Raw genomic sequence first — 15,252 nt, 5'->3', positions numbered from 1 at the left:
AGAAAGTATCTCAGATACCCAAGAGATGTTAATTATACGAAAAAATTTACTTACATTGGAGTAAAACTTGAAAAATGATACTCGTAAGATTCATATCTCCCTATCTCTTTGACTAACTATGACAAAATCTAAATAACATCAACATATACAGAAATTTACAAATTTGAGAAATTTACAGGTCAAACTTGTGCACGTGCTCCTTGTAATTTGGTCTGCTTACATAATATAGTCGCTGAGAGAGCATCAGGCTCGAACATGCATATGACACTTTTGGACATGCCGTGCTCTCAGCAGTATAAAAGAGATATAAGGAATTGCAGAATGTCAGTTTAGTTTTGAATGTGAAAAATGCATCTAGTGCCGTTATTTAAGTCCTTAAAATGATAATTTCATTGAAAATAATGATTGAGGTATAATGTTTTAGTGTGCAATCAAACAGTGTAACATTTTTTTATAATTTTTTAATTAGATTCTTATGCAAAATGGATAAATTTGTGAAAAACTGAAGTGAGCCATCTATATCCAGTGAATCAATTGGTAAAAAGATGAGATTGTACAATGACAATATTTAAATTATGATTTTATCTTTTACCTCATTGTATAGAAAGCCACAGTTTGTTTTCACGCCCTCTCTAATGAAAGCATGAAGTCGTGAAAATAAATTCAATACATGAAAACTAAACATCCAGATCATAAAAGCAAACCCTTGAAATTTTTTAAAAGAAAATTACATACTTCAAAAAATCAACGAGCTTCTATTTATAAATCAAGCCATACTAATAAAATACACTTGAAACTTATCTCGTTACATTAAGAGTAGCTAAGATGTCCAAATTCCATGCAATTGCAGTAAACCTCATATTGCCTGCTGCAGATTTATGGTCAATATTTTAATAGGCATGGAAGAAGCAAAAAAAGAAACAGTATCAAGGCATATTGATGACATGCTCTTGCCACAAAAATATACCAGAAAATATCAAACATATTTTTGGTAAAGCTGTAAAATTTCATTTTACAGGTTCATTTTAATTAATGTCGACCATTACAGAATTGCTGTTTGCTAAATTATGCAGTTAAATGGGCAAAAAGAAAAAAAATCTCTTCTTTTCCACACAGAAATCAGATGGTTATCGCGGGGAAAAATATTAACCCAGCTATTGGAATTGCAAGATGAATTAATAATATTTTTCCAGGATAAACAAATTGCCATTTTGAGTGTTTTACAGAATGAGTATATGTTGCTGTTGGCTTTGCTAAAATTTGGATGTGGAAGACACTATTATTCACCACAGTTTGGATAGCATGCATTTGCATGAGCTAAAAATTTAGTTGGCGAAGTATTTCCCTGTAGATAAAAATGATTTCTCAAAGAGATGGATACTGAACCATTCAGTGAAAATATTGTTACATCTGCTAAGTTACCGACCGGTTGAGATTCACAAACAGCTCATTGAAATGTCTGCCAATAAAACATTACAACTACAATTCACATCTGAAGATTTAGATACGTTTTGGCTTGCTCATCAAAGTGAATATCTAAATTAAGTCACAGAGGAATTGAAAATATTAATCTCTTTTGCCACATCTTACCTACATGAAAAGGGTTTTTCGTTTATTATTGTGTCTAAAACTAATTATAGGAATTGACTTTTATCACTTGAAAAAAATGTGCTTTTTCCAACATAGATCCACATACTGAGGAACTTTTAAATGAAAAACAAATGTAATATCTCATTAATTTATTTTCTTACTTGTGTACATATAAATATAAGTAAAATGTTTATATTAAATGATTTTTTCTCATAAAATAAATCCACTATTATTTATGTGTAAAGTAGTAGGCTAATTTTGCAACTCTCCCCTTTCATATCACTGTGACCCCTGGTGGGGTCATGACCCCAAGTTGAGAAATGCTGGTCTGCAGTGTATGTCTTGTATAGCACCGTTACATGCTAGACACAATAATAATCGTATCATTATTTTGATATATATTACAAATCTGCTTATAATGTTTTTGTATACTATCGCAAAAAAGGATCATATCTTGAACGTTGAAATTCATACAAAAGCATGTAACAATGACATACTTCTAAATACATTTCTACCTAATTCAAAAAACTGCCTGCAACAACAAATGACACCATAGTGAGATCAGCTAGCTGTCCAGTGACTGAAAAAGGACACTAGATTGAGTAAAACATTTAGGTGTAATTTTTAAAACCATGTTCATTCAGTTTGGTTTGGTTTGACTGGTTAAAAGCTGAACATTAAATTTCCTTATTTAAATACTCATATTTTTTTATAAGAATTGATTTTGAAATTAATTTTATTACTTCATCTATTCAACTATTTTTACTATATATACTGTTATAACTTGTATTTCTAATACTTTCAAACTATTATAACTATTTTTCTTGAACAGTATTAAGTATAATGATAAATTTTTATGAATTCCTTTGTTACATTTATTTTTAAAATTTGTTTTTAAGCATTTTTTTTATCCTTTTTGGTAAGTTTCCGACAATGATTTTTGGTGTTTCATATTAGAGATAAACGTCACCCATTTTGTGTTTTCCAAATAAGGATGGATGAGATGAATCGTTTGATATTTATTTGATTAAAATACCTATCTGTTCACCTTCAGAAATTACAAGCCACAGACAGGCATGCATACATACAATCAAACAAATATATCCTTCCTTTTAAAGTTTTGTATATACACAAAATTTTATTTTCTCCATTTTCACACTTATTTTTTTTTTTAGAGAGAATGAGCTGAGATTTCTATGAGTGGATAATCATTCTGATTCTTACCTACACCAGGAAATACAGTGTATGGTGTGAAACTTAACTCATGTGAAAAATGCCATGCCTTAGCAGGATTCAAATTCTGACTCCAAGTACATTTTGATTAAGGATAACACTAAATTTAACATTAAATTTTAGTAAAGGGAATTCTGTATGTTAAGTATCATAACCATAAAGGTTGAAGACAACCTGTCATGAGTTCCAAGTTGCTTCCAAAATTATGTAGTCATTTCTAAGAAGAATAATAAGCATCCTGGCTAACTAGGACAATTGAGATGTGAGGTGGTCTCTTGTTACCTTCTTTGCTGAGCAAAACTGTATAGTTGCTTAACAAAATATAAAACTCACTGAAATTTAGGTAATTTCAGCCCTGCTTTCATGTTTACTACAGGTACTAACGGAATATTGAGCATCAGTAATCTCATAGAAAGCAACTCAGACTTTTTCTCTCATTATTAAAGAATTTTACAAGTATCACAGCCATAACAAGGCTAGACGATAGAGTAACAAATTAATAAACCCTTTCCTGTCTTAAAAACATGTATTCTACACCACGGAAGAGTTGGGAATATTGAGGTTTTACAGTAACTCAGTACTAAACTTTAAAAGCTCTATCCATTAATTTTTGCTAGTATTATGAGATTATACCATCTCAAAACACGATAGTTACAATTCAGTAGTTGGTCTTCTCTAACTCGGGGCAATCTTTTCTAAAAAGTGCTATTAACTTAAGCCCAATGATCATAAATACTGATCAAATGGGATCCAATTAAAACAACTTCTTGTATTGAAATCAGAGTCCTGCAACACCATAGAACAGATGGAATTAAAGCTGATTAATATACTAACTACCTATCTGACTGATAAGTGTTTATAGGATGTTTCAATATAACAACCCATTGAATATATTTTTACGTTGTATTTAATACATTTATGACTTACATTTTATTATTTTTCATTATTTTTTTTTATACACTAGTTTCATTATTTATCCATTATTTTTTCCAGATTGGAGATTTGGGTCCTGGTTTATACAATTTAACTGCTAAAGGTACTGGTGGTATGAACTTCTTCAACTCTAGTACACTTCAGTATGTTCACAAGAGTTATTCAGTATTCATTCAAACTGATAAAGCTATCTATAAGCCTGGACATAAAATTCTTTTTAGAGCCGTTGTGCTTAACTCACATTTAAAACCAAGTGTTACTGGTACATTAGATATTTTTATTAGTGTAAGTATTTATCTTATTTTGTATTAGTTACTGATAATAATTTATGATTTTTTTTTCTTATTTTTACATGTCAGTTGTGTGTTTTGTATTTTTAAAAACGTTTTTTGTTTATAAGTAATAGTCTAACATATTTAGTTTTATTTGACTGTAGATTTTGATTTTCAATCATCTAGTTACCATAATGTGATGAGTTGAGAAGGTTCTAGGAAACGTTCAAGATTGAAAAAGAGAGAGAGATAGATTGAAGGAAGAATGTAACAGAAAAATAAAAGTTAAAGGAGAAAAATCGGGAAACAACAATAAAGAACAATGGGAAAAATTTTTAGAAAAGAATAGAAAGTTTAATCAAGAGAAGTTTGGAAAATAAAATAATGGTTGGGACAGTAGATGTTTCAAAATAATTACACTTCAATAAATGAGGGGATAGTTCAATTATTATTACCTTAGAACAACTTAAGCCCAGGGTAGAAATAGGGCTGAGAGCCAATAAGCGATAATATTCAGTATGTATGAGCAAAAAATACTAGTGTATTTTGGAATACTAGTGTATTCCATTTAGCAAAATGAATGCAACAGCAATCTCTTCTGGATTTAAGTGTGAGAAGCTGTGTAAACATGGGAAAAGATATTTTTTCTTGAGGTAGTTGTAATATGATGCTTCTTCCAAGGATGTTTACAAAGTTATATTAGTCTATCTCGATAAACTAAATGGAATTTTTTATGCTAATGGTTAGATGTATAAAAATTATTAGGTTATTCACCATTTCAATATTATTATGATTGTAATATCATTATCACACAAAATATATTGCCATGGAATTATTTTGTTATTCCTATACATAATAAGCAGAATTAATTAATTACCGTTATCTTGTTTCAAGGACTCTTGTTTATCATGATACCACAGTTTTGATATAATGATCTGAATTTTGAGTTATTGGAATCTTAATTACTACCAAGATTCATAATTAATACAATTTATTTTGCAGGCTTCTTCACCCCCTCACATACATAACACATCAGTTTCAAATTTAATATGCCTCCTCAAACATATTCATATTAGATTGGAATACAATGGTCAATAAAATAATTGTTACATTAAAAGTAAAAATCTGAAAAACACATTAAAAACTGTAACATTTTCTTTGAAAACAAATTATTTTAATGAAACAATAAATATTTGAGGATAAAAATCATTTATATTTAAATAGTAATTGTATTATATTTTTTCTGAACTGCCTACCAGAACATTTGTCGTTGAATAGCATTGGAATAGAAAGAATCAATGAAGATATATACTTTGGACACAAAATAATTACCTATTTTGTAATAGGTAATATTTACCAGGGTCCCTGGAACATTGGGCTGGAGGAAGCTGCTTAGCATCAAACAGTTCATGAAATCTCAATCCAGAATCTAGTTCAAATAAAGTTATGGGAGAGATTAATTCTGTCAATTTTGACGTTACTATGAGTCTTTGCTTTTGGACAGAATGACCAAAACAGAAACTAGGACAACAGTAAGGTAAATGGAGCAACATAGCAGGAATAATGAGAAGAGATGGGAAAGAAACATTTGGGTTAGGATCCAAACAGGATTTACTAATATAAGCAAGAGGATCATCTTAAGGAAATGGAAGTTGGCAGGTCATTTAAGTAGAAGGAATAAAAAATACACTCAGAGGATCATAAAGTGGTCACCAGAGAATAGAAAGGAAGCAAAGTCTCTTCCTGTAGTGACTGGGATGATGAATGAAAAAATCTATGAGAGGATGACTTGGCCAATGGACTGCAGGGATAAAGAGGAATGAAAGAGAATAACTGTTATGTGTGAGAAGTAGTGTAATTAATGGGTTTCTCCCTCCTTAAGAAATAAAATTGGTGAACTGTAAAAAGTTTATATACATGTAAAAACTAAAAAAAAAAAATTATAGTTGTAACTAACCACCAATCACAATCAAGTTCCTTTTTGCTGATTTTGTGGAAAAAAAATTTTGTATTTTATTTTGCTTTTTATTATTTATTATGCATATTATACAAATAAAGTTTTTTTTTTACTATTTCTTCAAAAAATTACATTTTTGTAAACATAAAGTTCTTAATTGAAAAAAGTATTACATTAATTTTATTATTATTTTTTTTTTTTAGGATGGTAAAGGAAATCGTGTGAAACAATGGAACAGAGTTCTAACAACAAAAGGTGTATTTTCAGGAGAACTGCAGCTTTCTGAAAATCCTGTTTTAGGAGACTGGAATATAACAATAACTGTTTTGGATCAAGTTTTCCATAAATCATTCCAAGTTGCTGAATATGTACTTCCAAAATTTGAAGTCACAATAGATGTTCCTAAACATGCAACATTCAAAGATTCTAAAGTTGTAGCAACAGTTCGTTCTAAGTAAGTGTTAGCTTTAAAGCAACCAAAAATTAAAGAGACCACATCCTTGTATTCTTAAGTAAAAATAGGGTGTCCTAATAAAATAGATGCATATTTTGAATGACTATTACTCAAACAATTATTAACATGCAGCAAAGTATTATAACTCAAATTAATTAACTTAATTTTAATAATTTAATACAAATGTAGAAGCTTGTCAGGTATTGTAAGTATTTGAACTGTTGGCGATTATTGTTAAGGCATTGTTGATAACATTGACTAATGGAATTGCTAATCATATCAGTTTATATTTTAGTGTATTCTCTTTCAATGGCTACACTCAACTTATCAATTGTAGCTGATCCTATACTATAAATATTACAATTGAGGTGCGTCCACAAAAAATAAAAAGCAATCTGATGAGTGCAGGAGAACCCAATGCTTCATCTTAAAAATTCTTCATCCCAACCACCTGTTCACCAGAATTCCAAGATAATCATAGGCCCTCATGTCACAATGGTAATGTGAGATGCTTTATCCTGCTGAAAGCAATTATTCATGTCTAAACATTTCTTAAATGCATCTCATAGTGAATTCCTGTAGTAAATTCAAGTAAACTTCATCAGTCATGGTATTCTGATACCATGTCCTTAATCCAAATAAATTATACTATACTGTAATACGTGGTAAATTCACATGTTGTTCTGCACTCAAATAAGAATTATAATTTGTCCAGCAACTGTAATTATGACAATTAATTGAGCCATTTAACTTAAATGTGGCCTTGACACTCCAAACAGTCTTGTTTGGAGATTGATTGTCCTCTGTGCATAATGGCATCGTACCACTCACAAACTTGAATTTTCTGGTAAGGATTCATCTTTACTGAGAGCATGGACTAATCTGGAGATAACACTTTTTCACTTGGTACGCTTTAAAATATGATGAATGCCAGATTTTGAAAGTCCTGTCTCATAAGTTGCTTGCTGAACAGATTTTATAGTAGATCGGTCATACATTTCTATAATTTCTCTTTCACTTTTGGGGCTGGTGGATGTCTGTGATCTTCCAGAATGCTTCTTGTGAACATCATGAATGTTTCCTTTTACTTCTAACTTATCTTGGATAGGAGCATTGATACATCTTATTGAAAATGTCTTCTAAACGCTCTATGTACTGCAGCTGTGTTTACTCTATTCCAAGACTATTCTAAGACTTAGGAATAAATTTCCATTTCCCAAAGCTTAGTCTTGATTCAACTATTATTTTAACCCACCAGACCTGAAAAAAATGAAAAGGCTAATAGATATTTGCTACTAAAGAGTTCATACATTTTTTTTTGGGGACAGTCAGTCAAACAAATGACTGACATTTGTTTTTTTTTTTTCTACTAACATTAAATGAATATAAATAAGTATACTGGAAGTTTATTCATCACATTTATATCGCTGAAGAGAACTTTTAAAGTATTTTTGCGTAGTCCCTCTCCCAGTATCTGAGATTCTATCAGATATTCAAAGAATATCCCCTCTTTCAGGTTGCCAGGAACTAATTTTAATTTAAAAAAAAAAATAAAAACAGTATCTTTTCATTAAACTACCCTCCTGAATTATAGCATTAGTAAGCTACTTATATAATACTTAAATATCAGAGATTTTTTTTTAAATGTCCATACATCTTTTGTTTAGTTTCTAATAATATTTTTAATTAATATTATTACTAATTCATCAGGATAAAAAATTGAATTGAAGATAATTTTTTTACCTTATATCTGCAAGAAGATTTTTGTAAGTTCCCAAATATAATCAGCTGATATTGATAATTTTATTTTTATTCAATTAAAATTTGCATTATAAAAAATAAAATATTAAGAACTACTTAACTTTTTCAATTCTTGTTTTAAAAACCACACACTGAACAAACACTGTGTAATATTGGCATTAGCAGCATTTAATATAATTCTGACTATGGGAAATAATTCTGAATATTTTATTTTTTATTATACGAGTTTAAATTATATAAAAATGAAAAAGTACCAACTGAAGTTGAGGAATCCTGTGCAAATATTTTTGGAAAAGTTTTAATTTTTGAGTCATCACTTTGTTGACTGTTTGAAGGTATTCTTCACTACTTTCCGAGATAATCTTTGAACTTCAACTTAACTGCTTTATTCTGGATTCTCAATGATTTATTTTATACATTCCAGCCGTACCTTACTACATAGTTTTTATGGTTTACACAACCATCTCTCAACAAATTAACTAAAATTGGATATTGTAATTCATGGCTCTCCAACTTAGTTCATCTCTTTACAAGCCATCATTTTGTCTCCTATCCTGTTTATAGTGAATACTTATTTATTTTGAATTTTAATGACCTGCTAATTGGGTCCTGTGTATCTGTCCTTGGTATGAAGCTGAATGTACCGTAGTTGTTGGAGAACTTGAGAAAGTGGATTCCTCTTTGTCCTGCAAGTCAACTGGAAGACTTGCAGAGACTGGGCAATTGTGGCTGGCTTTCTCTGCTTCCTCATCCTGAGCAGGACGGGGATTTAGTAGAGTAGCATTCCGGGTGGCTAGGGACCGCCTGGGCAGTTGATTGGCCGAAGGTAGGGGCACTGGCAGCGAGCCACGATTAGTTAGAATTGTGGTGATTATTTTGATTTTATAGCTGTTGGCGGAACGGCGACTGCACTGCCGAGAGCATGGGTTACCATGCAGCCGTGAGGTGTAGCGGCGTTTTGATGAGGGCAGTTTTTAATGATCACCCAACACTGTCGGCAGGATGGTGACTGCATTGCCAAGGGCATGGATGCCATGCAGCTGTGAGGTGTAGCGGCATCTCGACGATGATTGAAAGCAAGTAAATGTCACACGGGACTCTGCAATGGAGCTGAGTGGGAGTAGATCTGTCCACCTAACCCTAGTAGACCAGACCAGAGTCCACAGTTAACCTAAGTCTGGGGTATGAACTGAAGTTGAATTCATTAAGGGGATTAGGATTAAATTTTGTTGTTGCGAACAACATTTTTGGTGGTATGTTGTTAAATTGCCTCGAATACAAGACATTTACTGGAATTGACTCAATAAAAGTAGAACTAGGTGCGGGGTTTGTGCTTCCACAAGCTCGATTAGCTAGTTCAGAGGGAAACAATGTAGGATATTCAAGATTCCTGGACGAGGCCTGCAACAAAGGCAAAAGCTGAGTTCAAAAATCACCGATGCAAATGTCTACCAAGGCATTTACATCGGTGGCATTCCAATGAGGCCTGGCTTATACTGTGAGATGTAAAAAGTGAAAGATGAATCCCGTTAAAGCCCATCAGGGCTAGGAAAGGGGAGGGTGGTATGGTGACCGGAAGCGTCACAAGGCGGGTGTCTTCCCTTACAGGGTTGGGATAATTTTCAGAGTACTCCTGAAAAAGGAATCAATTTTTATCCTTTTTTTTTCTGTTATTATTCTTTCATTACCATAAAACACTACATTCCACACAAATATTTTAAAGAATTTGTTTGTAATTCTTAGTTCTACTCGTATATTTGATATCAACAGAATTGTTTTTTACATGGAACCGTCTCTTGCTTGTGCCGGTCAGATTATTTCATCACTCCTTTGGTATTTTTATTATTTATATAACAATATTTCTATATTTGTATTTAGAAAGTTTATAGAATGATTATCCACTTTCTTTATTTCTGTACTCTTGTATGTTAGTAGTAATATAATATACAAGTTAGAACATAGGTTTTACCTACTTATATAATATTTAATAAAGTCACATTTAAAAATGGCAGATCTGTTTTTATTTCTTCAACCTAATATACAAAGTTATCCTCGTTAAAAGTAACATTTTTATTCATTTAAATGTGTGCGTGCAAATCCATTTTTTAAACAAATTTGTAGCTACAGTAAATTTTATTAGTATGTCTATAAACTCCTGCCTTTTCATCCTTATATAATAATTTTACTATCTTAAAAACTATTTTTACTGCTTCTTATAATTCTTATTTGTGATGTTAATCAATTAAAGATGCAAACCTGATCAGTGTAATTTTAGAGGAAATAGTGAAGTTCTACCACCTTACTGTTTAAATGTGACAAAAAAATAATTAAAATTAGTTGGAAAATATTACATGAATGTTGGTTAACATGTATATATATTCTTTTATTAAATTAAGAATCAGTATTTTATTTTTCTTACAAAAAGGAGTTTAGTATAGATAGACTCTGTAATATTAATACAAACAGTATATGATGAATTATCTTTCCTTATACAAGTGAAAAAAAATCTTTTTCTTTATAACATTTGTGTCAATAGAGTGAGCAGTTTATTGTTTTCTAGCTCATAAAATTTCTTTATTATATAGCAAGTTAAATAACATGATACTTGACATGAAATGTAAACTAAAAGTTCTGTTTATGTTTCTATAAAAGTAAGTTTTTAATTTGCACATGTTGTATTGTATAAAAATGCTTTTATCTTTTTATAATGGGCATAAATTTTAAAAATTGTTATTTTATTTACAATAAGAATTATTGCTGACATCTTGGCATCAAATTATTATCATTACAGCTATGTTATTTTAAGTAGTTGCCTTTTAGAACTAATTTGATAGGGGAAATCTGCAGATATATTCTGACTTGAAAGATCACCTTGCAAAACATATAATGTCATTTCTTAGGGCCCCATTATAAAATGTTTTCTTATAACACGACATAATACTTTGGTTTACAAGAAAGACCTTTATTTTGCTTCTGTTGGCATTTTTTATAAATTGCTAAACCATTTGAAAAATCATCCCATTAGTTTATTTAAATTACAATTAAAAGAGTTTCTTTTATTGAAAAAACTTATTTTGATGGTGAAATTTAGAATAATACTAAAAAAAAGTTAAACAAAAAAACATGATTTATCTGTATCCCGTTCATTATATACATAAATATCTGCTCAAAATAATAATTTTCAATAGTGATTTCTGAATTGGTGAATTATTTTGAGAAATTTTTTTTTACTTAATGTATTTACTTTAACATTATTGCATCTATTTTTTTTTCTTAAAATTTATATTTTTGTATTTATAATTTGTTTTATATTGTCTTGATTTATATGTTGAATTTTTTATTCTGATCAGAATAAAGATTTATTTATCTATTTACATGCAAAGATTTTTATTATTTTGTCCTGATTATGTTAAATCCCTGTTCTACCTCGTAGAAGCAGAAATAAAAGTTTTAATTTGCCATGAAAATATAACTTATAACAGGTAGTTCTATTATAAAATTATTATACATTTATTACACTCTCAACCTCATAATATTTATGTTTTTGATTATATGTTTGTAGATCCATGATTAAGAATTTATGTATTTGAAAATATTAATGTATGTTATAATTGTGAATCAAAATTTTTAATTTTTTACAGATATACTTATGGTAGAAACGTGAAAGGTGAAGCAACTATTACAGCATATCCAATGTATTTTTCTGGTGTAATTCAGCCAATTTTCCAAGCACCTATACGTAAAGTAATACCTATTGATGGAAAAGCAACAGCAGAATTTGATATCGTCAAAGAATTAAAGTAAGTTGAAAAATCTCATGTAGACACCAAATGACTTCCTAATACACCTATTAAATTACATATATACACATTTTTTGTTGCACTTCATTTAAACTTATTTCATTTGAAAGTGAGATATGATCCTCCAATTCTTAAATAAAGTGGACAGTTACACAATTGCATAGTGGTGGACACCAGACTGCATCACATTTTTTTGTAGTGTCCGTATCAGCATATTATACTATTTTATATATTAATTTTGTTTCATGTCGCTGAAGTAGTTATCTGGTGTACGTGAGAACGTGTCAGATCCGTAACCATGGACACATTGGTTCGAATCTGACTTCATATACATATATTCTTTTCTTAACTTTTTTTTTATTTAAATATATTGATTTATTAATAATTATTAGTCTCTATAAAAATTTTTGAATTAAAATGAAAAGTACATAAAATTTTATTTCACTAATAACTAACTTCTGACTTTTTCATTTATTTTTTTTTTATTGTTATTGAATTATAAATTGTAAAAAAAATTTACAATCAGAAGTTAATTAATAAATCAATATAATTAAATAAAAAAAAAAAAAATTAAAAGAATATATGTATATGAAGGTGGATTCAAACCGATGTGCCTTCCCCTTGCAAGATCCAAATATTTCATTAATTAAAATTTCATTTGGTTATAACTCTGGAACCAATGAAAATAAGTACCATTTATGATATATCATTTAGCAGCTCTCAATAAGGGGTTTATTACTACAGTTAAGAAAAATACCAAAATTTAAATATTTTGGATTTTCAGCTTTTTTGGACACTTTTGGTCAAGTCAATTGCAATCAAAAGGGGAGGTGCACAACTAGATGTTGCAACAGAAATCCAAAATTTCAACATCCTACAGCTAATTGTTTTTGAGTTATGCAAGATACATACGTATGTACAGATGTCTTACCGAAACTTGTCAAAATAGAATTAGGGATGGTCAAAATGGATATTTCTACTGAAATCTGAAAACTAAAATTTTTTGCGATCACAATACGTCCTTTACTTCACACAAGGAAGTAAAAAGTATTAATATCATATTTAATACTTAATTTATAAATTAATAAATATGTTAATGCTAAATAAACGTTTTCCTTTGTCCAGTTATTATAATTTTGTTTAGTTATTGGGTAATTTTTACCTCAACATTTGAAATTTATTTAAAGATGACCGTGTCTTTGCACCTTCTTTTCCTGTTTAGCCTCCGGGAATTACCGTTCAGGTATTACTTCAGAGGATGAATGAGGATGATATGTATGTGTGTAAATGAAGTGTAGTCTTTTACAGTCTCAGTTCGACCATTCCTGAGATGTGTGGTTAATTGAAATCCAACTACCAAAGAACACCAGTATCCACAATTTAGTATTCAAATCCGTATAAAAGTAACTGCCTTTACTAGGACTTAAACGCTGGAACTCTCGACTTCCAAATCAGCTGATTTGGGAAGACGCATTCACCACTAGACCAATCCGGTGGGTTTGTCTCTTTGCACCTGAAATTGTTTATACGACCTCCATGTTAACACAGTAGGCTCTCAGCCTTTCATACAGAAGGTTCAGAGTTAAATCCTAGATAGTAATGGGATATACTAAAAAATTGAATTCCATATTCCTATACAAGATGCTTAAAGTTTACCTGGTGAATTAATATATTAAAAAAAGTCGGAAAATATTAATTAAAGACTAATGAAGTAACTATCTTCAGTATGAGGTGTTTAGGAAATAATTAAATTGAATCTTAAAATAAAAACAAATAGTAATAACTGAAGAGAGCCTTTATTTAGAGGGTTTTACAATTTCCTTATAAATTGTGTTGGGCATTTGGCTTTTTGATTGCAGAATGATCAGGTCACTTTCAGCGCCAAGTATATATGGCAGTGTTACTGTAGTAGCCCATGATAGATTTCCCTTTTTTTTTTCACCAGACCATGTGTATCAATGATATACACAATCACAGTTTCACCCCAGGCTGTGTGTATCATATTGTCTCACATGTGTTGTCCAAGTTGAGAAGGCTGTGTATCAATATTCTGCATGCTAGCAATGATTTGTGTGGGTTAATGTGTAGGTCTGGGCTGGGGTAAAAGTTTTATGCCTTTGGGTTGTAAGATTTAACACGATGGTAGCCCTCTCAGCTACACAAAATCAGCTGACTTTTTGAGTCCATGTGTTTAGCATTGCTAGTAAAATTTTGTGGTTATAATTGTTGTTTTGTAGCTTGTTTGTTGCTGTTAATGCTAATAATTGATAATGAATTCTCAAGACATTATGGACTTCTTAATAATAATAGTGATAGTGACTTGAGTGAGTTTGCCGATATCTCAGACTCTGATGACCCAATATTTGATATTAACAATGCTGAAAGTGAGTCTAGTGATTTAGAAAGTGAATGTGATGTTTTTGAACAGTTTGAACTTCCTGAACAACCTACATTATTGCCTGAAGAAAATAATGTAGAAGGTTTGCCTGTAGATAATTTAGATGAGTTGTCCCTAGAAAATAATATTCTCAGAGACAATCAGTGCCAGCCTGTGCCTAGTCAATTACAATGGGGGATCTGTTAGTGAGGAAATGCTCTCATTTGATTTTAATCCAGCCTATCCTCCTGGAATTAATCACGCTGTTATGGGACAACTACAATGAGGTAAACGTACTGTCTTTGATTATTATTCTATTTTTGTTGACGATTAAGTACTTGATCTCATTGTACTTGAGATTAATCATTATGCAGAACAATGTATTATTAATGCAATTTTAAATGAGACTGATCGTCCACATTCACACCTTACATTGTGGAAAGATATTGATAAAATTGAACCACTACAGTTCTTAAGTCTAGTTATATGGATGGGATTAGATTCCAAACCTAAATTGCGTGATTATTTGTCAAGTAATCCAATGTACACTAACAGTGTTTGTAAAATAATGCCACGCAATAGATTTGAGAGTATTTTAAGCATGATACATGTATCAGACAATGAAAAATTACCGTTAAATGATAGAACTTATAAAATATCTCCATTGATAGATTTATTAAACAATAAATTTCAATATGCTTATAATCCAGGAGAGAATTTATGTACTGATGACAGTATGATCCCTTTTCATGGGAGCATATTTTTTCGTCAATACATTCCTACAAAGTCACACAAGTATGGACTTAAAGTGTTTAAACTATGCTATACCTAGAAATTGAAATTATACAGTGGTAAACAGAAAGACAATTCAGGAG

At 30.4% G+C, this 15,252-nt stretch overlaps 1 protein-coding gene across 3 annotated transcripts in view; it reads left to right on the top strand.

Moving 5' to 3' along the window:
- Positions 1 to 15,252, top strand: part of LOC142318763 (CD109 antigen-like) — a 326,445-nt gene that overhangs the window by 234,799 nt on the left and 76,394 nt on the right. For all 3 annotated transcript variants that reach the window (XM_075355213.1, XM_075355212.1, XM_075355214.1), the window contains exons 5-7: positions 3,817 to 4,041; positions 6,189 to 6,439; positions 11,842 to 12,000. In XM_075355213.1, the coding sequence (XP_075211328.1) occupies positions 3,817 to 4,041; positions 6,189 to 6,439; positions 11,842 to 12,000 (635 nt within the window). The remainder of the gene's footprint in view (positions 1 to 3,816; positions 4,042 to 6,188; positions 6,440 to 11,841; positions 12,001 to 15,252) is intronic.

Source organism: Lycorma delicatula, chromosome 2 (assembly GCF_047948215.1).
Source record: "Lycorma delicatula isolate Av1 chromosome 2, ASM4794821v1, whole genome shotgun sequence".
NCBI lineage: Eukaryota > Metazoa > Arthropoda > Insecta > Hemiptera > Fulgoridae > Lycorma > Lycorma delicatula.
The sequence above is the reverse complement of the archived record's forward strand: the minus strand, read 5'-3'. Positions and strand labels throughout refer to the sequence as shown.